At 37.0% G+C, this 27771-nt stretch overlaps 1 protein-coding gene across 3 annotated transcripts; it reads right to left on the bottom strand.

Annotated features, from left to right (window-relative positions):
• Window positions 1-709: 709 nt before the first annotated feature.
• Window positions 710-27253, bottom strand: LOC121440609 (thioredoxin-like protein 1). 3 transcript variants are annotated; one of them, XR_005973369.1, is made up of 9 exons: window positions 26955-27253; window positions 21379-21475; window positions 19257-19430; window positions 17013-17135; window positions 15175-15244; window positions 13661-13833; window positions 10856-10960; window positions 4489-5323; window positions 710-3074 (listed from the first exon to the last, which is right to left on the bottom strand). XR_005973369.1 is itself a non-coding variant. In XM_041641369.1 (9 exons), exons 1-8 carry the CDS (start codon window positions 27050-27052, stop codon window positions 4407-4409), a joined length of 879 nt encoding a protein of 292 aa, XP_041497303.1. In that variant the 5' UTR covers window positions 27053-27253; the 3' UTR covers window positions 710-3074; window positions 4403-4406. The 3 variants fall into 3 exon arrangements, 2 of the variants coding, with proteins under 2 accessions (XP_041497303.1, XP_041497304.1); XM_041641369.1 differs by lacking the exon at window positions 4489-5323 and adding an exon at window positions 4403-4445; XM_041641370.1 differs by lacking the exon at window positions 4489-5323 and having other exon boundaries at window positions 26955-27252.
• Between the last annotated feature and the right edge of the window lie 518 nt (window positions 27254-27771).

Below are 27771 nucleotides of genomic sequence, written 5' to 3'. Positions count from 1 at the left end.
TTAGATAAAACTAATCCTTTGTTCTTCCTGGTGAAAATTCATACAATCTCAAAAGCCCACACCAGTTCCAGTTAACTCTACCTCTTACTTCCAGATCAGATGTAACCAGGCATTTCACTACTGCTCCAGAACATGCTTGCTTGCTGCCATGCTCCACAACATAAAGATCACAAACTCATTCTCTGAAACTGTTAAACCCCAATGAACTCTTCCATAACACCCTTGGCCAGGGATATTCACAGCAATAGATAGGTAACTAAGACGCATACACATATACATGTATGTATATATAAAATACAACCTGCCAAGCCCATTTAGTGTTGCTCAGATTATGTATTTAAGGGTTGACCACTTGGGATTGTGCTACTGGGATTGACCAATCCTAAGTGGTCAATCCTAAACACATATAAACACAAAAAAAAGGCTTTTCCCTGAATAAGATTGATTCTTAGTAGCTTTTCTTTTAGATATGGGGCCTTACAAAATTTCCTCACCTCCTTTTGGCATGCCAACTGGTACAGGTCTTGTTCATGTTACCATAATGTTAAGATCTGATGGGTGTAACTCTATCATATATAGACGACTGCATCTCCTGGCCTACATTGTGGTCCCCAGACTCTCAATATAAACATAAGAACTAATGATAGCCATGAATGAAATGTTTGGATTAAATGTACACTCATAGCAAAAACTATGAATACCACAAAAAAGCCTTATACATCTTTAATCATTTAGACAAACATGGCTGGTAGACAGCTAAGTGACTACCTCCATCCAATACATTCATGTACAAGAGGGGGCATTTGGTCCCTGACAGCCAGCCAGTCAAAGCACTTTTACAAAGGACCAATACGAACACAACAGTACAGTAACAAGTGCTAGTCTTATTCTTAGGTTTCCTCTGACAAAACCTTCCTATGGTACTGTTTCTGCTGACAAAGTATTTCACTATATGTCTTGATAAGAAAAACAAGATACATACAAATAGATTGTTTTTAGACAAATATAGTTTGACAAAATATAGATTGACAAAACAAACTAATATTTGTTTTCTAGAAAACACTAATGTTAAAATAACCAAGGTTACATATTCCTCATGTTCTTTTCTGGAAAACTGTTACATGTAAATATTTTATACGTGTGTATACATATATTTACAGGTAACTATGTACTGTTTAGTTTAACAGAAAATAGCATTTTAGCTTGATGTTTTACATATCAACTACGTGTTTTTATTTTTTATTTTTTGCACAAAGAAAACTTGTGACACATATAGGCTTCCTACTAGCATTCCTCACAATTTACAACTTGAGTGACAGAATATCTGTATGCTGCAATAAAGTTACAGAAGTCATATGACAACAAAAATCTGATGTCTGAACCTTTGCAAATGTGAAGCTACTTCTACTTGGTTTTTCATTTACACTTGAGATGAGGCACTTCAATGATTACCCAAAAAGGGCAAGTATAAACTAAAACTCTTGATGTTAATCTTGTTCTTCATTCAGGTGTGATTAACTTCAGATGGTTTGCATTATAAACTTTTTATTTTTTGTCTTCCTTTTGTTCTAAGTCAACAAGACTGTGAAATACATAGAATACAAATATCACAGATCGGTTACTGTGCTCACAAACAAATGAACTGAACATTACCTGACAACACAAGTTTCAGAAGAGGGCTACTTCAACACTAAAACTTCCACAGCTTTATCATAACCGTGTATAAATACATTAGTATTGAAAGGGCAAATCTCGGCACTATTTCTAGATAAGAATGTCCTCAAATGCATTAACTGAATTACAAGCTATAATCTTACATATGCTTTTGAAATACTGAATTAAAAGATAAATTCATAGGGCTGGAGCAGCAGCCCTGTAGAGGCCTACATTCAGTTCCCAAGCATCTGTCACTCCTATCCTTGAGGTTTTGATGCTCTTCCAGTCTACATATACATGAATATACACACACAGAGGAGGCCAAACACATTTTGCACACATGAAATAAAAAAACATTAAATTTTCCAATATTTTAGTCTATGTTCAATTGTAAGGTTAAAAAAGCACATAAGAACAAATATTTTGTTTAGCCAGTTTTTTGTAAAAGATCGTTAAAACCAGTTAGGACGACTCACTTTCAACCTTAAATTGTATACTGTACCTATGCATTTATAGTGAATGTTTGGTGAGTTTAATTAATAAATATTAGATTAGATACTAAATTCCAATTTTTCCATAAATTCACTGTATTATATTTTGCCAACTGTCTGAATTCAATATTAATACCTTTATTATTAAAGAAAATATCTGACTCTAAGTTTTAGGTTTATACAAAAAGAGTTAAAATCTTGACATGAGACCAGGTTTGGTGGTACATGCCTACAATCCCAGCCTTTGGGAGGTAGGCACAAAAGGGTATAAATGATGAGGCTAGCCTATGCTATATAGCAAGACTCTCCCCTAAAAACAGAGCATTTGTAGACCTGTTAACTACCAGTGATAGATAAGATTAGTGGCTGTTTATAATTTGAGGAAATTTATAAAGCCTAGATATACCCAAATATCTTTTGATAAAATACAAAGTCAATACTCACTCAAACATGGTTATTCCAAATCCATGCATCAAAACATTCCACATGTGTAGACACATTTCAAATCCATGTATCAAAACACTCTACATGTGCAGACAGTACTCTTAATTCCTCTAACATTCTATTCCTCTAGAGACAGACTAGCTTGTAGCCAATGGGATTTCAGACACAGCTCTTCTAAAACAAAAAGTTAGCCAATATTCAAATAAAAACAAGAGAGAGAATGCATTTATATAGAATGACAAAATATAAGCTTGGCAAAAGTACTGACTTTTATTATTTACAACTGCATGTATCAAGATTACAATAGAAACACTAGTGATACCATCTGAACAAAAGCAATGATTTATTGGTAATGGCAACAAATAATAGATTAACAGTTTCCGAAGAGAATCAAGCAATTATCCAGGAGCTGCAAATCTGACTGCAGTTAAGTCTTCCAGTGTCTTTTGTACCCTAATGACTTTCTCCTTTTTTGCCAACTACCTAGAAAAACAAAAATAAAAAAATTATGTACAATTTAATGATTCTAAATTATGTTTTAAAATAATACTAACATGGTAATAATTTCAAATGACTTTAGTCCTTTTGTCCTGGTATTACTTTTTAATCCTTGAACCTTTTCTGCATGCACTGTGCTTGTATTGTGGCAGCAAACTGTGATGCCCCTCCCTCTAAACACAAGGAATTAAACACATGCAAGCTATTTCCGGTTTCCCATTCTGTTTTAAGTAATATAATTTTTCCAAACCAGGTTGACAGTTTAGAGAAGTTAATAATAATAATAATAAAAGATGCTATCAGCAAAACATTCTTAGTGTACTAGTTTTAAGCAATTAGAAATCAAATGTCAATTACAAAATCTGTATTTAAAATACATTAAATTCATGTCTTCATATCAACTGATGGGTTTCTAGGCATTTCCTTCAATATGTAAACATGAAATGAAAACAGAATGAAAATGATGAATTCTTTCTAGCTTTTAAAAAAAACCTGGTTGCTAGAAATAGACTGTAAGAAATATAAAAAATAAACTGTGTATCTGAGTGATTAAAAAAAGTCCTGAAGTCTGTAAAAATACCTGATTCCTATAAATGTAGTGCCCAAAAATAAATAAATGAATAACAAAGCAAAAAGAACCTAGTGTCTACTAGTAAGTCATGAAAACAGGTTCTCTGTTGGTTCTGTGGTAGAGTAATTTATCTAAAGAACAGAGTTTATCATTAGTTAATATATTTTCACAGCATAAATATCTCAAAAAATCCCTCTATAATGTACTACATACTATACATACACATGCATTAATAAAAGTGATTCTGTTCTTAATGGTAATGTCTACAGGTCACTAATACATGTCTGGTCTATAACAGAAAATAACTAGGTCAATGCCATTCATGAAAAAAATACTTAAAAACTATTTCCATTGAGAATTATTAACCACAGAAAGTAATGTTTTTAATTTTTGTTGTAGTTTGTTTTTTCCCTCAACCAGGGAAAACATTTCAAGAAATTCCTCTTTGGTCCATGCAAACTATGGTACACTAGTTCAGAAGTCCAAGGGACAATAGTGTCAAAAAGAGAAAAGTGGAAAAGAGTAAGAAAAATGGGGCTTTAAAATACACCAGAATGCAGGGGAGATGGTACCACCTGTACCATAAGTGAATTTTAGCTGACAGACAATAACAGCATTATTGACCACTATATTACTTAGGAAATGCAAAACACAGAGCTATTAGATTAAGCAAAAGAAAACAATTAATATCATAACAAAATTTTAGAAGATGTGATACAGCAGAAGATGCAAGTCTGCATACTGTTTCACAGGGTGACAACTCTCAACTTGCCAATATGTATTCTCTGTAAAAAAAGAAGAAATTCAGCATTCCATGCGGATTCTTACCCCAAACATAAAGCTCTTTCATTCTGTTTTAAGTCTTTATGTTACATCTCAGATAAACCAAAGTCTAGGTACATCAAAATTAGATGTTAAAAACTTTCATTCAGTAAAGAATCCATTGGTCTTCCACATTAGAGTTTTAACCCAGCCTGTTTAGTCCATACATTCTTCAACTGGACTTGAGCTCACATGGGTAAGCATGAGAGAATACAACCACAAAAAGATTTTGTGGCAAATGTTCCAATAAGAAAATTCATAATTTGCAACTAAAACCAAAAATGTATGTAACACTGCTCTAGTTAGAAAAAAAAAAAGAACAAAAAAGTTATATTTACTTTCCAAAACAATTCTCCTGTTCCTAAAATATAAAACTCTAAAATGGATAAAAATATTACTCAACTAATTACGTTTGAAAGCACTTTTAACATAAGTTTTACTCCAAAATTATTTCTTAAAATATTGAACAAAATTAAATAGGAAACAGCAGAAGGTTAAAAAAAACAAAAATAAAACTGCCTTATGAGCAACATAATATGGTAGGAAAATTAAGGCACCTATAATTGCAAGCAAAATAAAGGGCCAACTGAGAGTCATGAGTGGGATGAAATCTGAAGGAAGAGGTGGTTGAGGCAATCTAGGTAACAAGAAGGCTGATCCAGATGCTGAAGCTGAAGAAATCTCGCAGCAACAATTGAGGACATGGGGAGGGTGAGAGTAGGTAGGTGACAGATGAGTAATGAAGCAAGGAAGGGGTACAATGAGACAAAGTCTATCTTTATATTACTTCATTAAAAAAGAAAATCTTCCAGTTTTAGTTCATTGAGTTGTATTAAAAAAGCTGAAAAATAAACAAATAGAAATATTATAAAAATAGCGTATGTGGTAAATGGCCAGTTTAGAAAAGTCTACTTTATAAAAAGTGATAAAAACGTGGTCTACTTTTCACATGCACCTTGTTACCTAAGAAGCAAAAGCCCCAATTTTGTCACTTTTGCACACCAGTATTTTAATATAAAGCAATCTACGTAAAAAGCCTACTTTAGCAAAGAAAATATTTACTCTTAATTAAAATTGCAAGCTTTTCATGCTGTACCATGAAGAATGCATTTACAACAAATAGCCAAGTATGCATGATGCCTTTGAGGGCCAAAACAGACAAATAGAGGGTGTTTTCTATTCTAGCAAATCTAAAGTGAACTTACAAAGCTGTAACAACATGCAAAGTCATCTAACGTAGCTATCCACAACCAAGATGTATCCATATTACCTTCGCTTCTGTCAACTTAGTGATGTAAAGGAAGGTCAGTGACATGCTGAAAACTAAAATCATCTACAAAGAACTCACACACAGAAGATATACACTGAAAATACTAAAAACTTTCTATTTCACGATCCATTAAATCATTTTACATAGATCTCTTTCCTCACTATAGAAAAGTTATCAAACCTATCTTCACTGAATATAGGATACACACCAAATATACTTTGAAAATTTAAAAATCATAACATAGATCCTTTTAATTTCAGATTAAACTGTCAAAGGAAAGATGGTTGTGAAGGAAAAAACATCACTGGCTGGAAACAGGAGACTACTGTAACTGTCTGTTACGCTTATATTGCCCTGAAAGAACACAATCTAGTTACAAACAGAAGAATGACTGCTGTGACATGGTAATGCAGGAGCAGGAAAGTCAAATGCATTACTGTTCCAAACTTAGAATCCAAAACTCATCGAAAGTTAGTGACAAACTCTGTAAAAGGACCAAATAAGCCAATCTCACATAAATCCTCCTATGCTTTTCTGCATTCAAGTTATTGTTTCTTAAATATAAAAATAACCCTAAAAGAAAATGAGTGACAGCAAGCAGAATAAATCTTAACCAGAATTAAAGAAGCAATGTAATATTAAAATGCTTAATATAGCCAAGAAAAGCATTCAACCAATTAAAATTTCAATTTTGAAATCAAAGGACTCAGAGTCCTGTTCTTAAATTCTTATAGCAGTTCCAACAGTGCTGCTAGGGACCCTAAAGCTGCTCATTGAGGACACCTACAGCATAATACTAAGCATTTATTTACTTGTTAAATTCTCTTTCTCTTTCAAATACATATTTTGTTTTCAATGGAAACATGGGCTGAGTACAAAAACAGATATTACCATAACTCTATTAGGCTAGTAAAGAAATTTATAAAAACATAAAGCTGCACTTCTCTTATTAAGTGTTTTTTCATTTCAAAAAGGGGTTGAGTTTTTAAATTTTATTTTAAGTATATAAGCGTTTTGCCTGTATGTATATAGGTGGAAGGTGTGTGTGCCTGGTGCCAGCAGAGATCAGAAGAGGATGTCTGAAACCCTGGAACTGAGTTCCAGACAGGTGAGCCACCAAATCGAATCTGGGTCCTTTATGAGAGCAACAAGTACTCTTAACTACTAAACTGCCTTTCCGCGTCATGGAGAGTGTACATTTCATTAGAAATATCACTCCTAATTTATAATGAATTTATTAATTATAGTTTTTTTTTTTAAAATTCCCAGTCTATTTTTGTTAAGGTCCCATACTGGTAGCAATCACCCTCTCTCAACCAAACTTGCAGGAAAGCGGTTGGACCTAGAAAAGATTCTGAGTGAAGTAACCCAGATCCAGAAAGACACACACTGCGCTGCCTGCTCTCTCTCATCTGTGGTTCCTACACCAATCTTCAGATGTGAGTGAACAACATGGAGTGTCACAGAAACAAGTATAAAGGGACCATGGGGTGGAGGTGGGGTCTGAGGGGAAGAGCAGGATAGGTGATATGAAGTGGGAAATGGGAAGGGACTCCGAACAGAGAAGTGGGAGACCAATTCCAATGTGGTTTGATAATCAAGGAATCATATTTTATATTTGCCTAAAATTATACAAAATGTATATTAGCATACACACACATCATAAAAGAAGTTAAGCTACTTGCACTAACAATGCTCCCAACAAGAACCACAGACTAACAAAAATCTCAGTACCAGACTCAAGAAACCTTTTCTTGGTCAGTGTAGTCCAAATGACTACCAAAACCAGATTACCATGTGGCCCTTGGTTATCTCTCAGGGGTTGAAGTTCAGACCCTATTGCTGAAAACCAAACATTGAGAATACATAACTCAAATGACTTGAGCTGGATCTGACCTGAAAGCCTCTTTCTGTGGTCTAACATTCATGATTCCAGAAAATACTATAAAAACTATCAGAGGAAGGAAGCAATTAATTAGCCCTTTTTAGCTGCAATACCTATGAACCACAACAAGTACCACACAGCAAGAAATGCATACAAGTGCAAGAAGTGGCATTCACATGTTGGTTGCAACCAAGAACTGTCAGCTTCCCAGGGCTAGATCTTAGAAAACAATCTATTACTGACATTTTGTTAGACCAGCATAATCCTTCCCACATTCTAAATCTTATCCTTACATCCTCATGTAAGTGTGGCCACCATATCTCACCAAAGCTTTTCCTTACATAAAAAGAAAACGAACTCAATGAAGAGATCATGGGGAGCCTGCTCCAGTGGACATGTCTACATAAGAGCTCCTGAATCTCTGGTTGAGGGAACAATGTGGAAGAGGCGGGAAAGAAAGTGTCTAAGAGACACTGTTGCAAGTCAGCTGTAAAACCGTATCCTAGAAACGGCTGTATAAACAAGACAGGAACAATAGCAAAAATCAATGGGCCTTTTAATGTCGAAGTATCCATCTTACAGACAAAGCACTATAGGGAACTATTGACTTCTAGCAGAAGAAAACTTGGCCTCTCCCACAGATGAGTTGGCTGTTCCAGCTGAGTAGTCAGGTTTAAAACCATATACATGAAAAGAACAAAAACAGTACAGCTGGTTGTAAAAAAATAGTAATAATATATGAGTATGTAATAATAAATAATAATAAAAGAGGCTATAAAATTGAGATTGAGTGTGTGTAGAAGCCTGAGGGAGGGTTTTTTGCTAATGGACTTAAAAATAGGAGGGGAATGAAGGAGTCAAGATATTGATATAATTCTCCTTTACTTAAAAACATTAAAAATATTGTTGCTAATATATAATAGACTTATTAATTTTAATTTAAAATTGTTCCAATTCCACTTTTTCTTTCTGAATCTCACTCTTAAACCTAGGAGGCCTCAAACTTGATAGCAACCATAGTACCTCAACTTTCCAAGAGCTGAAATAACAATTATGATTCACTCTACCAGGATTCTCAGGTCAATTTTGATTAAATAAATTTTAATAAAACTCTTCTTGATCCTCAATCACCTTTCATATTTTAAATGATACCTGATACTGAGAAGTTTAAGAACTGCTACTTTTAATGTAAAATGAATTTAAAAAATAAATTAAAAAAGAACTGCTACTTTTTCCATGATTTAAATAAGGTGGAAAAGGTAAAGTAAACAAATAATGGGGGCTGGAGAGATGGCTCAGAGGTGAGGAGCACTGACTGCTCTTCCAGAGGTCCTGAGTTCAATTCCCAGCAACCACATGGTGGCTCACAGCCATCTGTAATGAGATCTGGTGCCCTCTTCTGGCATGTAAGCATACATGGAAGGAATGTTGTATACATAATAAATAAATCTTTTAAAAAAAAGTAAACAAATAATATAAAACAAATATTTCTAAGCAAGTGCACCTCCTAAAAGCAGCTTTGGCAGTCAATGAGAACAGACCAAGTGACTAGATGGATGTGAGACAAATACTTAAGCCAGTTAGTTAATAAGGCAAACCAGAAAGATTACAACTGAATAGCTGACTGGTAAAAATGCAGAAGCGAATGTTACTTCCGTTAAAAGAAGTTGAATAAGCATAAGCTGAAAGTACAATAGGATATTGACACAAAACACTTAATGACAGGAAGACATTAACCTGGCTTACAGTAACAAATCTTACAAAAGAATTAAGCTGGTAACAAACTGCAACAAACAGTTAAAACCAATGCCAATGGCATTCCATTCAAGCCAGAAAAGCAGACAGCCAGACCATCTCTGTTGCCCACACATTTTCACTGGAAAATAAATCCTATAGGGTAAAAATAAAGCTGCTTGATACCTGCTTCTTCTGACCAAGCATTATGCACATACTAAACAGCTGGGTACATCATCATTCCTACAGCTCCCAGAACTTAATTATGCTATGAGATAGTAAGAGTGACTGAAAACTAACCAGCAAAAGTATGTATTATCCAAGCTTTCTTTTTTTTTTTAACCCAACATGTATCTCATAGAACCAACCACTGTTAAACAATTTAACTAATTTTCTATAAATAAATCAGGTCTGCAGATATCATCAAAAAGAGAAAGTTTTTAGGATCTTCTAATTCCATAAAACAATTCCTTGTATAAAGTATGCTGGGAACTTCCTCCTCCATGAACTGGCAGCTCTAAGGAAACTCATCCCTGCTAATCAGCTCAAGTCCTAAACCGCTGGCCAAGTGCAGTCAGCCATTCTCATGTGGCCAATGTTTCCTGTGCGGTCACACATCTCCTCATATACCGCTGTAGGTTGTATACTGCTGTAGGTTGTATACTGCTGTAGGTTGGCATGAAGACAGCTTTTAGGAGCACCTCATGATCTTGTTTTGTGTATTTAAGCACCACCCACACAACTGCTACTAATAAGAAGCTGCCCCAGAAAGCACGAGAACAGGCTGACCTTGTTCCCCAAAGTCCTGGATACCTGGTAAGTTCCATGGAAACCTTCAGGGCTACACATTACACATAATTACTTTAAATATATTTGCTAAAATGCGTCCTTTTTTTTTTTTTTTTGTTTTGCTTTGTTTTGTTTTCAAGACAGGGTTTCTCTGTGTAATTGTCTTAGCTGTCCTGGAACTCACTATGTAGACCAGGTTGGCCTCCAACTCACTCAGATCTGCCTGCCTCTGCCTCCCAAGTGCTGGGATTAAAGGCGTGCGCCACCACTGCCTGTCTGTAATGTGTCATTTTAAGACACATACAATGCTTGGAAAATTATAACATATCCATATGTTAAAGTTACTCAAGTCATTGTAAATACATTTTCATTTTTTGTCAGCTGAATCCTTAAACATCTTACTATGCCTTTCAAGCAATAATTTAATTATAATTTCCCTATTATTCCTAAGCATTTATGTAATCAGACTATTATTTTTACTCAGATATCATTCATTAACATTTATTCTATCAATTTAGAGTTATATTTACTGAAGATTTCTTTTAGTTAAATATCTCAACATGTAGTATTCACTTAATCTTCCATAAGATAGTTTTGAATCTTTATGTTTAAAAGCAATGACAAATAAAATATAAGAAATTATTCCTTTTAAACTGTATTTGTATTTTCCTTAATTATCATTTGAACAAACTTACTCGTTTGAAGTCATTCATATTTGTTGCCTGCACTGGAGTACCAATGAAAGTAAAATATGAAATTCTCGTTGTCTCTTCTTCACCTTGATTAGACTGAACGAATAACTACAAAAAAACAAATCACATTTATAATTTTTAATTACAATCTATTTTTAATGAGCATGCTTTAGATTTAATTTGTTTTCTTAATAAAAATACCTTCCACCTTTGTAAGAATTAATCAAGACTTCATAACACACTAGTGTTCCTAAAAAACTGCCCATTCCCTGTCTATACTGCAGATCTCACCTTCTCTAGAAATGCCCTGGCGAGACGCCCACATACGAAGTTCACAGCAGTTTAATATGATGGTATAGAGAAGTCATAATTAAATTCTTTACAGAGAACACTGAATAAGTGTGAAATTCATGATTACAATGGGTGCTGTTGATAATTTTATTAAAATCAGTCTTTCAACTATGGAAAATCTCTGTAGTTGTATTCTTTCTAATATTCAAGCACCCATTCTATTTCCTTGAATACGAGAAGAAATGATAGTGGAAATCTGTTCCTAAGGCTATGCTCTGGCCTTTGATGTGTTTGAAAGCCTGACTCTAAACTCTTTTATTTTAAAATTTCCCTCAGTATATAAAGAATAGAAGCAAAAAAAAAAAAAAAAAAAAAAAACCTCCATTAAAAAAATACGATAATGTAAAAATGTTCTCTGTTTAAAAATATTGTCTTTCGGGCTGGAGAGATGGCTCAGTGGTTAAGAGCATTGCCTGCTCTTCCAAAGGTCCTGAGTTCAATTCCCAGCAACCACATGGTGGCTCACAACCATCTGTAATGAGGTCTGGTGCCCTCTTCTGGCCTGCAGGGATACACACAGACAGAATATTGTATACATAATAAATATTTTAAAAAAATATTGTCTCTCACTGGACAGCAAGCACAGGGCCTGCATGAATCTGCACTAGGTTCTCTGCATTATGTATCATAGTTGAGATTTAGTGTTTTTATGGGTGAGTGAGTGAACAAGTGGGTCTAATACTTATGCCTTTTCTTGGGTTGTTTTCCTTCTGTTGATTTGTCCTGTTCAACTTTGTTTTTTTCTGTTTGTTTGGCTTTTTTTTTTTTTGAGACAGGGTTTCCCTGTGTAGCCCTAACTATCCTGAAACTCACTTTGTAGACAAGGCTCGCCTTGAACTCACAGAGATCTGCCTACCTCTGCCTCCCAAGTGCTGGGATTAAAGGCACTGCCTGGTGCCTGAACAATTTAGACATGATGGTTTTTGTTTTACCTTATTATATTCTATTTTGTTATGTTTTGTTGTTATCTCTTAGAAGCCTGTTCTTTTCTAATGAGAGACAGAAAGGGGAGGATCCAAGTAAGAAGGGAGATGGGAAGGAACTGTGAGGAGCAGAGGGAGGGGAAACTGTAATCGGGATATACTGTATAAGGAAAAAAAATATTTTCAATAACAGGAAAAAATGCTGTCTCTCTTCACTTGGATAACAAATGTTATTACTCTAAGACATTGCTTATCAATTTTATTGTTTTCATAGGCAATCCTAGACTCCTTTCAGAGTTTATCTAATCAATTTAAATATAATAAGTACAATATTAAATCAGTCCCCAGTTTACTTTTAAATGCAAACACTCCTGTTTATTGTGTTTATACTTATTTTTAAAATCTATCTTTCTTTGATTAAACTGATCAAAACTATTACTTTAATTCAATGTTCATCATCACAAAAGTAATAGGTATGTCTTATTTGTTTTTACTTAGATCACTGACTAGATGTCTGGATTTAACGCATAGTGTCTTGAGCAACAGTGTTCTACTATTATGTGACCTTTGTCTTAAACTTCATTTAGACAAAATGTCTCAGGTAATTAAAGCTCAGCTTGTTCACACAGCTTTAAACGATCACAGAAACTGCCCATGTCCATTGAACCCTCCTGAAAAGAACTTAACAGTGTTCTCTGATTATCCCTTGATACTAAGGCATCGCATCAATCTGTCACGGCTTGAGTCAGAGCTCTCTGGCTGAGCTCTCCTTTCATTCCACTCAAAATCATCTCTGGCAGTATCCAACATCCAGATACACCTTAGCTGTGTCTTAAAATGTAAGACCATCTTTGCAAAAGGTCATTTTTAGCTGGACATAGTGACTCATGCCTACAATTTCAGAACTTGGAAGGTTGAGACAGAAGGACTGTTGTGAGTTACAAGCCAGCGCAGGCTATATAGTACATTTCAGGCCAAAGTAGGCTAGAGTGAGATTCTGTTTCAAAAACAAAAACAAACAAACAAAAAAAAACCCAAACCAAAACAAGCAAAAAAAAAATATCCTTTTTTAAAAGCTAGCTTTAAGCCGGGCGATGGTGGTGCATGCCTTTAATCCCAGCACTTGGGAGGCAGAGGCAGGCAGATCTCTGTGAGTTCGAGACCAGCCTGGTCTACAGAGCGAGTTCCAGGACAGGCTCCAAAGCCGCAGAGAAACCCTGTCTCGAAAAACCAAAAAAAAAAAAAAAAAAAGAAAAAGTCAGCTTTAGTAATACTATAGTAACTACACTGAAAGACTACAATTTGAAAAATTAAACAGAATTTTTACACAGGTACTAACACATATCACCAATTGAGATAGAGTAATCATAAATATCTCCAGCTTAAACAAACGGACAAATCCCATGAATCATCCTCCATTCCTCAAATTTACCGGACAAACTTACTTTAAACAATCACTTAGAACCACCGAGGACACAGAAGACAGCCCTGCTGCTCACCAACTAAAGAAGATACAGTAAGGAAATGCACTCACAGTTACACTGTTAACATTCTGAAATTTAACATAACGAAGAGGGACAATGCCATCTTCTTTAATGTCATCTTCTGTCAGTTCCAGAGCTTGAGTTGGCTCACTCCTTTCTGCCTCCTCAAAATCCATAGATCGGGGTAGGTTGATAAAAATTTTTACATATTTAGGACCTTGACCTATAAAATGGTTTAAAGAAAGAATTGAAGTGCTAAAACTACAAACACACTATATTTTCCTATATCATCAATGCATCTTATACAGAACCTGTGTAGGGCCACATATATATTGACACATAACAACATACACAACTTCAAAACCCTCTACTAAAAGTTCTAAAAATCTGAATATTGACAGTCAATCTTTTTCCTCTAATACTTATTTGCTGGTATCTTCTTAGCCCAGTTTCATTCTACATTAGAATATCTGCTAAATATTAGGAATAAACACACACACACACACACACACACACACGAGTATACATATGCGTATATACATAAACAAGTTTCTGCCTTCAGTGCCAAAAGCCACACTAGGGGCTGGTGTGGTGGGGCACGCCATTAATCCCTGCACTTGGGAGGCATAGGCAGGCAGATGTACATAGCAAGCTCCAGGTCAGCTAGGGCTACATGGTGAGATTCTGTCTTAAAACAGAAAGACAAGTTACACTATAATAAATACAACATTATCAGTGAGGAGCTACATGGAAGGTAGCAATGGATTTTGATAGTATATGCAGGTGAACAACCTTTTATAAAATAAACAATAATACTAAGTTTTATGGTTGCCATCAACTGGCATATTTTGTTACCCACGAGGAAAACATCATTAGCATTAACACTTATTCAAAAAGAAATTAATCATAAATTAGTATATCTTACTTTTCTTAGATATTAGATAAGTAATATGCCCATTTTACACCACTTAACTCCTTCACTGCCAGTATATGACTTAAAACTCAGATATGTGGCTGATTTAATCATACCATTTCCATAGAATTTATCTACCAAGTACTTCATAAAATTTTATTATTGAAAACTTATTAACATAAGAAAGTATATAAAAACAAACAAGTAGACATTATTAAACAAAGCCTTGGCCAGGCATGGAGGCATACGCCACCTTTAATCCCAGCACTCAAGAGGCCTGGCCAATCATTATTTTTGATTCTAAAAAAATTATTGTTAAATATCTAGAAATGAGAGGAAGAATCAGTACTCTGTAAATTAAGGGGAAAAAATTTTTTTACTTTAATTCTTAATAATTCCACATTACTTGGCCATTTATAATCTTCAATGAACACATGGGAGAACGACCTCTATTTTTCAGTTCCCAGTAACCACATGGTGGCTCACAACCATCTGTAATGAGGTTTGGTACCCTCTTCTGGCCTGCAGGCATACACACAGACAGAATATTGTATAAATAATAAATAAATATTTTTTAAAAAAGTTTTAAATGTAAGCTAACAGGCTTAACAAAATAGAAAGTCAGTTTTTAATTAACCGTCCTTTACTCACCATTATCTGGTCCTTGAAATTTCATGGAATACAGCTTAACAGGTTGGTTGAATGCCACAGTAATAAGTAGCTGTGAGGGAAACAGATTCAGCACAAAATGACTTGTCAACACCATGAATTAAAAAGAAAAAAAAAAAAGGCTAAGGGGAGCTAACATAAAGGTGGCACAAATCTAGTTCATCTAACAAAACCATTGCAATAAAGAGATTCTGTATGCTGAAATTAACTTCATTAGTTTGACAGTTAAGAACAGCCACTATCAATTACTTATGTAAAGAATGGCAGAAAAAAGTAATTTAGGTAAAGGAACTTAAGATCTAGATCTGGGGCTGGAGAGAGCACTGACTGCTTCTCCAGAGGACCAGCATTCAATTCTCACACCCACACAGTTGCTCACAGGCATCTGTAACTCCAGTCCCGGGGATCCAACACCCTCTTCTTGCACCTCCAAGGGCACCAGGCATAATGTGATACAAAGACATAAATGCAGATAAGACACCTATTTGCATAAGATAAGTATTTAAAAAAAAACTAAGATCTTGTGACCTACAAACTGGAAAATAACATACATTCCCACAAATGAAACAAAATTCTTAAATAAAATAAATGTAGTTCTTAAATTTTAATATGTAACACATTTTTCTAGTGTGTCAAATACTTAGTCATATCACGTGACTACTGAAAGGTAATGCAGTCATGCAGAAAGATGGACCCTCACATGAACTGTGACCTAAAATTCACAAAGCAGGACTCTTGAGACCAGGATGTGGCTCAGTGTACACAATGCTCTGAAGTGGTGGAAGGAAGAAGGGCCTCCACAAACTTCATTCTAAATTTCTCTAGAAGGCCACATAAGGAACTAAGACACCAATGCAGTCTAGATTCTCTCAGAAGCTCTAAGTTATCCATAAAGTTTCTTTCCATCCAAAACTGTTTACTGCTAAACTCCTACCCTGTAAGAAAGACTTCCCTTAACATAAGATTTCAGCAAAGCTGTAGACAATGCTACAGTCTACACTGTCATGTTTTTAGGCCACTATACACAGGAATACAGTATGAATCACAGTTCTGAAGTAACCCTAGATAGAAGAAAGGGTTTAGACTTATTTCAAAACTATACTAAGGTCTAAGAAAACGGCTAGACTATTTTCTTTGGTTACTCAACTTACTTTTTATACTTGACTTATTAATAATGGGTCCAAACAGCAAGCATGACATGTGCAAGGAGCTGAAATGCTGGGAAAAAGCAGGTGAGAGGGAAAGCTAGAAAGAGCAGGTCAGCAAGACATCCGAAAGATGACAGCAAAGAGTCATTAACTCTTACAAGAAGACGCAACAAACATGCAGACTTCAGACTTTATAAACTTTGGTGCTCGAGTAGAAGAGAAAAATTTCCCACACAGTGGAATAGGGAGTAAAGCAACACCCAGAAGATAAAGATGACATGATAGGTGTTTACCCTTCTTTCTCCGTGGCAAAAGCAACACAGGGGAAAGAAGAAAACAGTGTTTTTATCTGGGACTAAGCAGACAGTCTTCTACGGGAAGGCTTACATAGACAATCGCTATTGCTCAGACACAAACTATCTGGATAGGAAAAACACAGAAAGCAGTTCTTAAAAAACGACCAAGTGATGGTGGTAATCTAAGCAGCGGTGGGGCCAATCATGAGCGCTGCAATGTTCTTCAGAGCACATGGCACCTCACACAGAAAGGAGATGGATCTGGACAGTGATGGGATAGGAGTCAGAGGGATGTAGTCATAAGGAGAACACTACAGAGAAACAAGAGCACGGACAATGACAGTGCCTACTAGCTTTAACATAGGCGCCCAATTACCTGCTCATCACAGTCAGATTCCAAGAAGGACATGTCTTTTCGTAAACAGTTGTCAAAGCCATGCTCATCACTTTCATTAAGACATTCACAACCAGCTTTGTTAATAAAAGGCATTAAATCCATCTGAAACAAAAGAAATAAAAAACTTAGGCAAAGCACTTAGCTTTAGCATAAAAATTATAAAGACTCAGATCTATGATTCTTTCTAGATTTAGCAATTTTGAAAAAAATGTTTGTTTTAAAACAGTTACTGAAATTTTTATAATGGTCTTTTCCTTTGAATTTCTGACTGAAATCTATCACTAATTATTAAAGCAAAATCTAGGCTTACCCTATATGGTAAAGTATTAGAAATCCAACTTTTAGGTCTCATTATTTCACAGGACATTTACTACAAGGAGCTTATGAATTGTAAGTATATATTTTGTGTATCCCAGAAGCCTCTCAAGGGGACCCAGGACACTTGTAACCCAGCACTTGGGAAGCAGCTGTAAGAAACACAGGGCTGAGGCGCCACCTTGGGCACACAGTGAGTCTGAGGTCAACCTACATGAGACCCCCATCTCAAATAAAACCAAACCATACACAGCAAAAATAAATGTACACCAAAAACAACAACAACAACAACAAAAAAACCCAACCAAACCAAAAGAAGCTAACAACACCAACAAATCCGATCATCAAAAGATGATCTCTGTCTCCAGGACTTCATGAGAGGGCAAATCCTAAGCGACAAAGACAAGCTAGCAAGCATAAACAACCTAATCCCATTCGCCCTAAACAGTACTCTGTATGAGCCCCTATGGGCCCCTCCTCCTTTCATGACATCCAGGTAAGAGTAGGGTTCTTATAGTATTTTCCTACGCTTTCCTTATTCTTAACTGTGTTTAAGATGTTTTACAGAGTATATGGCTTCCTGTGAGATACTTAAAATCTGACCCAGGGATGATCCCAAGGTAGGCAGACCCACACAACCTCAGTTCAGGTCCTGGTACTACAAGGACTAAAATCAAAGGTGATCATGAAATTACCACATTAGTAGACTCTTACTAGCTTAGCTATAGATAAAACCCCCTCAAAGCAGATCGTAGAGCACAAGATCATAAGTAATGTTTTAGGAATTTAGAGGTTGCTTTGCTTTAGGTCAAACCAATTAAAAGCACTAACACTGCAGTTGAGTCTGGACAAGTGTGCCCAGGGAACTTCTTTGTCTAATCATTTCTGAACACAAGCACTATGAACCCACACAAAGTAACTACACTGCAGAAAACACCACTTACTCCACCTCCTCTTTCCTCCAACCCATTTCCCAAGTGTTAGAACTACTTTATCCCAAAAGCATCCTCAGGGGCCAAATTAGAAACCTGTCTTCTAATCTTTATGCTTGGCTGACTTGTAAATAAACTTTATCTTTCTCAAAACTTGCCTTAGCACACCAGAAGAATAGGTATCAATGACCTAGTTCAGTAATTATCAATCCCAACTCAAAAAATTAACACTTTTTAATTGGGTGTTATTTTAAATAAATACTAATGATATAGGCTAACAGAAAATAAAGATTCCCACACACAACATGCACACAAAGACAAGCTGTCATGTCTACCTGACTAGTTTTTCAGCTTGAATTTAAAGGGTTTACAGATACACTGGTTTGCTTTACTGTACCAAATATAAACTTTTTAATGTAGTAACTTCAACTTGAGAAACAAGTGTAGACCATAAAATACTATTTCTAAACTCTGCTTCCTCCCCGAATAATCTCAAACCATGCAAAACTGCACTAGAACTATTTTATGTAGATTAGAAATATTATCCTTTGAGTTCTTCAGCCTCCATATCCATTTAAAAAGAATAGTACCCTATTGTTAAAATACATTTAATACTAAAGTTACATTTGATTCTAAGGCAAACAAAAATAGACTATAGGAGGTTAGGTATAAGGGACATTTTACATAACTATAAAAATGAGAAGTGTTTTCAATGCCATGTTCTCCACTCACGGAAGGGAGGCACGCACTAGAATTATTTAATAGTTTAGAAATCAATTCGAGTGACAAAGAATTTAGCAAAAGAAATTTAGGGGAATGTGATTTACAATGTAGATTTATGGTTATAACAGACCAACAAAACTCAATAGCCCACTTTAGTTTGAAAAAATTTTGAATTAATAAGAAAACAGTAAATTTCAATTCAACCAAGTAACACCAAATTTAAGATACTGATCTTGCTCTTCTGATGACATACATAGCCCTTCGGAATGTCTGTGTCCTCGTTGCTTCCAGGATCATTTTCTAGATGCTGCTTGATTTTCTCTTCTAGTCCCACAGCATCTGCTCCTTGATACTGATCGATTCTCACTTTGTTTCGAAAAAACAAAAATGTAGGTGTTGCTGAGATATTGTTCGTGGCAGCTGTTCCCTACAATAGGAAAATTAAACAGTGAAAAAATTAAAACAAATCTTATACCATTTTGATTTTTCATTCTACAACTTTAAGCAAATTAAAATAGCACAAGTCCTAACCAGAAACGTAAAACAATGTACTCCTAATTATTATTTAAGAAAGAACAGACTGGGCTGCAGAGAAGGTGGTTCTTCCAGAGGATGGGAGTTCAATTTCTAGCATCTATATGGCAGCTCACAACCACCTATATGACTCCAGTTCCAGGAGATTCAGTTTCCTCTTCTGGACTCTGTAGGACCCAGGCACACATTACTCAGTCAGGCATGACAAATGAAAAAAAAAAAAATTTAAGGGCAGCCCTATAAGGGAGTTTCTACGGAGACACAGCTACATTACCCATACACCCACATAGAAAACAGCTGCCTTTATCTCTTCAGACATTAGTTCTACTGTCATATACTTTACCCACAGAAGAGCTACCTTCTAATAATAGCAGAAATTGCACTTTATGGTAAACAGCTTTCTTATAATTTCACAGTATGAATTTTTCAAAAAGAAATAACCAAAGGCTGAGCATGGTAGTGCCTTTAACCCCAGCACTTGGGAGACAGAGGCAGGCAGATCTCTTGAGTTTGAGTCCTCTGGTCCTACACAAGAGAAATCAGGTCAGCCAGGGCTAAATAAGACTGTCTCAAAAGAAAACAAAAATAAGGAAGGTAATGATGAGTCAAAACAAACCACTGCTGCTTAGAAAAAGAAGAGCCAATCTATACCCCCTGTGAAAGAAAGGGACATGGCAATGTTTTCTGTCTTGGAAAAGGGGCGCGCTCATCCATTTTCTACTCTTACAGAACTGATTTCGGGTCATCATTAAAATAATAGCTATCCTTTTAAGTTTGCTCTAGTTCTACCCTTTAATACTGAATGGAAATTAATAATAACCAGAGCACCCTATTTAAACTTTTCATGATAAGACTTAAAAACCAACAGAGCAAGTCTGTCCTCTCACATATGTAGATTGTATGAAGAGGTACAGAATATATATCATTCAAAGAAAAAAAGCATAAAGGTAACCAAGGGATATCTTCTCTAAATATCACAGATGACCTACTAGAATAGTGCTACCTTAAAAAAAAAATAAGAGAGACAGAAATATGAGCCATACATGTGATCGTAAATTTCCTGGTATGTATAATAATTAAAAAAACTAAGGTAAATAAAGTCAATATATTTTAGTGAAGTCGATATGTACATTTTCAACATATTAAATATAATGAAACAATTTTCTTTCGTAAACTAATATACCTAAAATAAGGACAGTGATACTATCTATTAACATTTAATGTAGGAAAACAAAACTAAAGTGTGCAATGTCAGGTTTCCCCTACCATTAGAAAAGTTTAAGACAATTCAGATTGTGCAAAAATATTTGCAGAATATACTAAACAAAGTACTTTTACCTCTAACACACAGTAAACACTTACCAAAAAAAGTAAGACATCCAAAAGAAAACCTCTTGGAATAGGTAACTTGACAAATGAGGTTCTTAAGATGAAAATTAGTTAATGAGGAAATCAAGGAAATGCAAATTGAAGCTACTTTTACTGCAACAGGTAAACCAAAAACAGTATTTAGGATGATGAGGAACTGAGCTTTCTATCATATACTGTTCTCAACAATGCAGAGTATAACCACTTTGAGGAGAGGGTAGAAACATACTTTAAAGATAAGATTATAAGTGATGAAATTAAATCTAACTATTATCAAAAACTCTCCACTATAACTTTATGATTAATAAGCCAATGCCTCAGCAGATACAGAACTGCCAGATAACCTGCTACTTTAACAACACTGCATTAATTTCACCTCATATTTTTAAAAAAAACTTGAAATAAAACACTTTCATGTTGGATTTCGATCTATTTCATGAAAAACAGAGTGACAAAAGGCTCTTCTGCCTTACCTGGCACTGATGTACATCTACTTCCAAGAAAACTGCCTGTGGATACTTATTACTCATAGAACTGAATGCTGGAGCAATCCTCAAACACGGTCCACACCTGTGAGAAAGACAGAGCTATATTCAGAAAAATAATATAAACACTGTACTAACTTATGCTATAAAAGCATTTATCAGGTTAAATAAAATAAGGCAAACTGATATTCTTGGCACTCTAATATATCCATCTGGGTTATTTATAATACTGATAAACACCAATATCGCTTTAATGAGTACAGAAACAATATTAGGTCTCAGGCTTAAGACTGTAAAATCTTTCTGTTTTGTTCTCATTGAAAGAATATAGCTGGGCAGTGGGGTACAGCTTTAGTCCCAGAACTGGGGAGGCAGAGGCAGGCGGATCTCTGTGAGTTCAAGGCCAGCCTGGTCTACTAGAACTAGTTCTAGGACAGGTTCCAAAGCTACAGAGAAACCTTGTCTTGAAAAATCACACACACCAAAAAAACCACCACCATATGTAATGTAATCTGCTGCTTTCTTCTAGTGTGCATGAGGACAGAGCACTCATGTACATAAAATACACGAATAAGTTTTTTTAAAAAGAAAATAAAAAAATTATGACTAAGTGTGGTGGTGCACACTTTCCATTCCAGCACTGGAGAGGCAGAGGGAGGCTGATCTCTGCAAACTGGAAGGCAGATGGTCTACAAAACAAGTTCTAGGGCATCCTCAGCTACATAACGGAGAGACTCATCTCAAAAAACATACAAACAGAACTGAAGGTCAAAAGTTAAGTAAACTGTTCAAAATCCAACATTCTAGTTAGCAAAACAGCCGGCCACAGGTAGGACAATTTATAAATCCAATCCAATCCCAGTTCTTTTAAAAGAGTTACTGAGTTTTTATTAATAAATAAAAATTTCCTTGCAGCTCTAATATTAAATGATATTCATAAACCTGTTAACTTCTTCCCTGCCTTCTACAATAGCCACTGCTCTTATCTTCAGTAAAGCTTGTGTAAACATATATACAAACATGGATAAAGAAAATGAATGCACCCTGTAAAGTCTCATTTCGGAAGGCTTGTTTTTCCAGAGAGGGTAACTTTCATACAGGCCATTTCTGAATGTATTGTTGTTACTAAAACACAGCTATATCCATAACTGGTTCTGTAAATCACATATTTATTTTAATAAACGTTATTAATAAGATAATATACTTTGGCCACTTGTGACATATCACAATTCACAAAAACGTTAATTCTGGTCACCCCATTTAACATTTTACACCTGCCAAGAACAGGGCAAGGGGAAAGCTCAGTAGCAGACCGTTTGCCTAGCATGTGTGAGGCCCTGGGGTCAATCCCCAGCCAAAAAATAAAAACTCCAAAGAATAACGTCCTAGACTCTAACTCTTTAACCATTTTCAAAAGTCCACAACAGATCTCCAGCGTTTAGTTGCTGTTCTTTATAAAGCAATGGCTCTACTACATGCTCTTCAAGAAACCATAGACTCTTGAAAAGAGTAAGACTACAAAATACAATTTGATTTTCATATAGTTTAAGTTAAGGCAAAACTAACAGTGTTAGAATCCAAAAGTGATGGGAAGGAGCCCAAGGATGCAAGAACCTGGGACTGTTAATGATGATGTACTTCTTATACTTAGTGTTGGTTATAAAGATGAGGCCCCTTGAAAAATTTATACAGGTACATATTTTTGGAGTTAGTGTACTTTTGAATGTTAATCATCAAAAAAACAAACAAACACCACTAGCATCCTTCCTGAATGGTAACTGATACCTAACCTCTTACAAAATAAGGCCCGCTATAAGAAAACAAAATACAGGGTAAACTGTCTATAACAGGAAGATCTGACTTACTGGGGAAAAAAGTGATATACTCACAATTTCGAGATAAAAATCATTCCTATTATACAAACGGGGGAGAAACCATACGTTCTTTTAGGTTAGTAACCAAAACAATAGAACAGCACTGTTGATAATTATTCTGGCCATTTTTAAGAAGCAACTATTTAGAGACAGTATTTTGAAAATCTTATCAGAATAGGAAGTTTTTAAAATGCCTTTTTAAAGATTTATTTTGTGTGTTTTGCCTGCATGTGTCACACTGATGTCTGATGGACTTGGAGGCCAGAAGAGGGCATCATATCCCCTGGAGCTGGAGTTACAGGTGGTTGTGAGCTACCAATGTGGAAGCTAGGAATTGAACCAGGGTCCTTTGAATGAACAGACCATGCTCTTAACTGCTAAGCCATTTTTCCAGTCCCCAGAATAGATACTAACATATAGAATTAATTCTCTTAACAGTACAAATAGGTCAATTTAGTCTCATCTTGTCTGGAAAATATAAGAGAATAAACTGGACTGTTGTTGGGTTATAATGTTAAGATTATAATGCAGACAGAATTGTAGTTAATTTGTTCAGAGCAATCTGTATTAAAAATGAATTAAAGCAGAGATTGAAAAAGATGTAATATGCCAATGTCCACAGTAGTTTTCATTATTTTTAATAAGCAAGCACAAGTGTCCACCCACAGACAAATGGATAAAATGGTACATACACACAATGGGATATATTTGCAATCCTGATGCATGCTATGCTACAGATGCACCTTGAACGCATGCTAAGTGAAATGACCAAGAAGCATACATTGTTATGGTTGCACTCACATAAGATGGCTAAAACTGGCCAATTCCCAGAGACAGAAAGTGCAGTGAAGGCTACCAGGGAAGTAGGTGGGTCTGGGGAAGGTGAGGTCTCACAGGTTTGCTCTTCTGGAGAAGTGAGGATGGGGAGTTACTACTTAACTGGTTCGGTTTCTACTTGGGATGATAAAGCCATTTTAGGAAATAATGGTGATGACGACGTACTATGTGAGTGTACATAATACCACTACGTTACACTCTTTCAAACTGCTAAAGTGACTGCATATGGAGGTGAACACCCATAATTCCAGCATTCAGAAGGCAGGAGGATCACAAGACGCTAGTCTGAGCCTCAAAAAGAAAAAAAAAGTAAAATCAATGTTATGCCCTATACATTTTACTCTAAAAAGAAAAATGGGACTTGGGGTGTAACTCAGTGGTAGAGTGCCTGCCTAGTATGTTCAAAAACCCTGCACAAACACTGAAGAGTTCTTGAAAATTTCTTGAACAAAGCAATCTATACACTGCTTGAGGAAAATTAATTTAGACCAATGGTTGATAAGCCATGTGCAATTTAGCTTAAAGTACATCATTGAAGTGAAAAATCAGATATTAGAAAAAATTATGCCCTTAACCTAAAATGAGGTAACATTAGCTTTCCCTGAGCAGTTTGGACAGACTTTACTGGACATGGTTATTTGCAAGTCCAGTATAAATAAAGCCAGTTACACTGCCAATGAGCTCAGGGTGGGATGAATGCTAGGACTGCCCATGTTTAAAAAATGTGGAAGGATATTTGATATTTTAAAAGTAAGAAAGAATGTTAAGGGTAAATACAATCTTACTAGATTCATAAATGTTACTTCAATACTCTTTTAAACTAAAAATGCGATCTAAATGTAAGCACTAACTTGCCTTCAGTTTTCACAAAATTGTTTTTATTGCACCGAGTCACTTAACAGTAAGTATAATCTAGCTCAATCCCCATGCGTGTGTTAACCACGCTGCAGCCTGCTAACAGGAGTTGCAGCGGCAGCCATGTCCCCCACCTTCCTCATGTCAATCTAGCTGCTCATTACTCTGCCCCTGGTACGGTGCGGGGGACAAACCACTGAACCACAAAAGCGCAAAAGCTCCAACTGACCAAGATTAGAAGGACGGACTAAAAATGAGAGGCCTTGAAGCCATCGTCCTCTCCTCTGCTGTAGTCTAGCCAACAAATGTGCAGGTACTCTCCTAGTACAGAAGCTACAAAACACGACAACATCGCTAAAGCTCAGACACGTTTCTAGAGTTCCGACATTCCCTTGAGACTTGTATTAATATATATGCCATGGCCCCCGCTCTTCCATTTAGTAAATGTAAAAAGTATCATGTCATGTGGGTACTCTATTTCCCTCTATTAATTTTTTGCCCCTTTCCAGTTCTCGGGAAGACCGGCTCAAACACCAACAGAAGCCCTCTTAGCTGTTTTCACGTCTGTTTGTACCCCGATCGCCTGACGCTATCTACATTTGTATGTTTCCTCCGGGATTGAAAAACAACACAACTAACAACACGCACAAGAAAACCTGTTACATAAACAGCAGTACTGGGACTAGATTACTTCAAGTTGGTATATGCGTAAAAACTGCCAGGTGCTCAAACAAAGATCTCTAAACCTCCTAACTACGTACTGCTTACATACAAGAGCTCTGTAAATACACGCTGAATTGCGCCTGGTGGTGGCGGCGCAGGCCTTTAATCCCAGCACTTGAGAAGCAGAGGCAGGCGGATCTCTGTGAGTTCGAGGCCAGCCTGGTCTACAAGACCTAGTTCCGGGACCAGCAACAAAGCTACAGAGAAACCATGTCTCGAAAAACCAAAAAAAAAAAAAAAAAAAGAAAAGAAAAGAAAAAAAAATACACGCTGAATCTTGGCTCTTAGGGCCTACTTCCTATGTACAAATAAGAACATTATTACACACCCAATAAGCGACCCACCAGTTTTGTGTCCTTTACACTGTGACTTTATCCAAAGACAATTAACATCTTTTCAGATCTCTATCATCTAAAATCATTAAGGTAAAAAGGTAATTTGGGTCAGGAGGTGATGGCGCACACCTTTAATTCCAGTATTTGGGAGGCCGAAGCAGGTGGACCTCTGTGAATTCGAGGCCAGCCTGGCCTACAAGGGCTAGTTCCAGGACAGGCTCCAAAGCTGCAGAGAAACCCTGTCTCGAAAAACCAATGGGGGAAAAAAGGTAATTTGGTCACCACAGAGGCCTGTCCAACCGGGAACATGTATACACTGTATTCTGTGTCTGTTATCTGCATATACAAAGGAGCCTGACAATACCAACCATGGTACAAACATGTTATGCACATGAAAAAACATTATGTCCCATTAACTTAATTCAAAAGGCACCAACTACGCCTTAAGACTACTTTATTAGGACTAGATGGGCAGCCACAGCTGCATCTTCCAAAGGCTTTGCAGAAACGCAGGCGAAGAGAAAGCAAAGCGTTTGGAAAATTAAGCCTTGAGAGATACGAAAATGCAAGCGATCGCCGTCTCTTCCGAAAGACAGGAACCGGCGCAGGCAGCAGAGGCTGGGACTCCCACAAGCTGGAAGAAGTCGCGGGCCGCCCCCAAGAGCAGAGCACATCTGCGAATTTCAAGTCGGCGGGTTGGCATGTCCTGAGCCTGCAAGACCCAGCAGAATGGTCCCTGCGCCCGCCCGGACGTCCCGGATGCACATCTGAGACCCGCTCCCTAGAGCCGAGGCCTAAGCCCGGCTGCGGCCTGGGCTGTAGTCACCGCCGGACATTCCAGAGCAGAAGCCGACAGGAGAACAGGGACCCGGAAAACGAGGCGGGGGTGGGGGAAAGGGACCCACAGAGGAATGCCAACAGGGCCCAGACTCAGCCTCACCCTCTCATGGTGAACTTGACCACAGCAAGTCGGGAGCCCGCCCCACTCAGCTCCGGCTGGAAATCTGGATCGCTGCCGACCGGCTTCACTCCCACCATCCTCACAGAGAGCCCGGCAGGGCGGCCGCGACGCTTCCGGCTTCAAAACTCAAAAAGAAAGGCCGAGAGAGGCCCAGAGGAGCTGCGGGAGGCCGGGGCCTGGACCGGAGCGGCGACCACGACGTGTCGTCCCCGGAGCTCGGAGTGCCGAGTCACGCCAGGGAGCAGACGAGCCGAGGGGGAGGAGACGGGCAGGGAGGGGAGCGAGAGGGACAAGGCGCGAAGCACCCAGCAGCCACCGCGCGGAGGGTGCCTCTGCGCTGGAGTGTTCGACGTCATTTCCGCGCCTTCCGTTTGCTTGCTCAGCTGAGCCTTGTGCTACCGGAATGGCGCAGGCGCGGGTGCAGACACAAACACGGGCTGTGAGAGTGGGCGGTGCCGCTGCCGTTTTGAAATTGATTCCCTAGCTTCGCTGACCTGATGTTTGCTTTTGTATTATTATTGTTGTTGTTGTTGTTGTTGTTGTTATTTTACTGAGGATGGACTCCCTCCCCCTTTTTCCATCGTGGGCCCATGGTTGCTGCCTAAGACCATAAGGCAACCTTTTGCAAGAATTTTGACAGTGATCCTGTCTTGTATTCTGGCCAATTCCCCACGCACAAAATTGATGTTAGAAACGTTTCTTTACGGATTTCATTACATAGGGGTGCCCTTTGAGCGGTCATTCAGAAAGTATTATGTATCCAAATATGACAAAAACGAGACACTGGCATTTCTTC

This window comes from Microtus oregoni, unplaced genomic scaffold (genome assembly GCF_018167655.1).
Source record: "Microtus oregoni isolate MIOR12 unplaced genomic scaffold, Mior012 000069F_ref0000032, whole genome shotgun sequence".
Lineage (NCBI taxonomy): Eukaryota > Metazoa > Chordata > Mammalia > Rodentia > Cricetidae > Microtus > Microtus oregoni.
The sequence above is the reverse complement of the archived record's forward strand: the minus strand, read 5'-3'. Positions and strand labels throughout refer to the sequence as shown.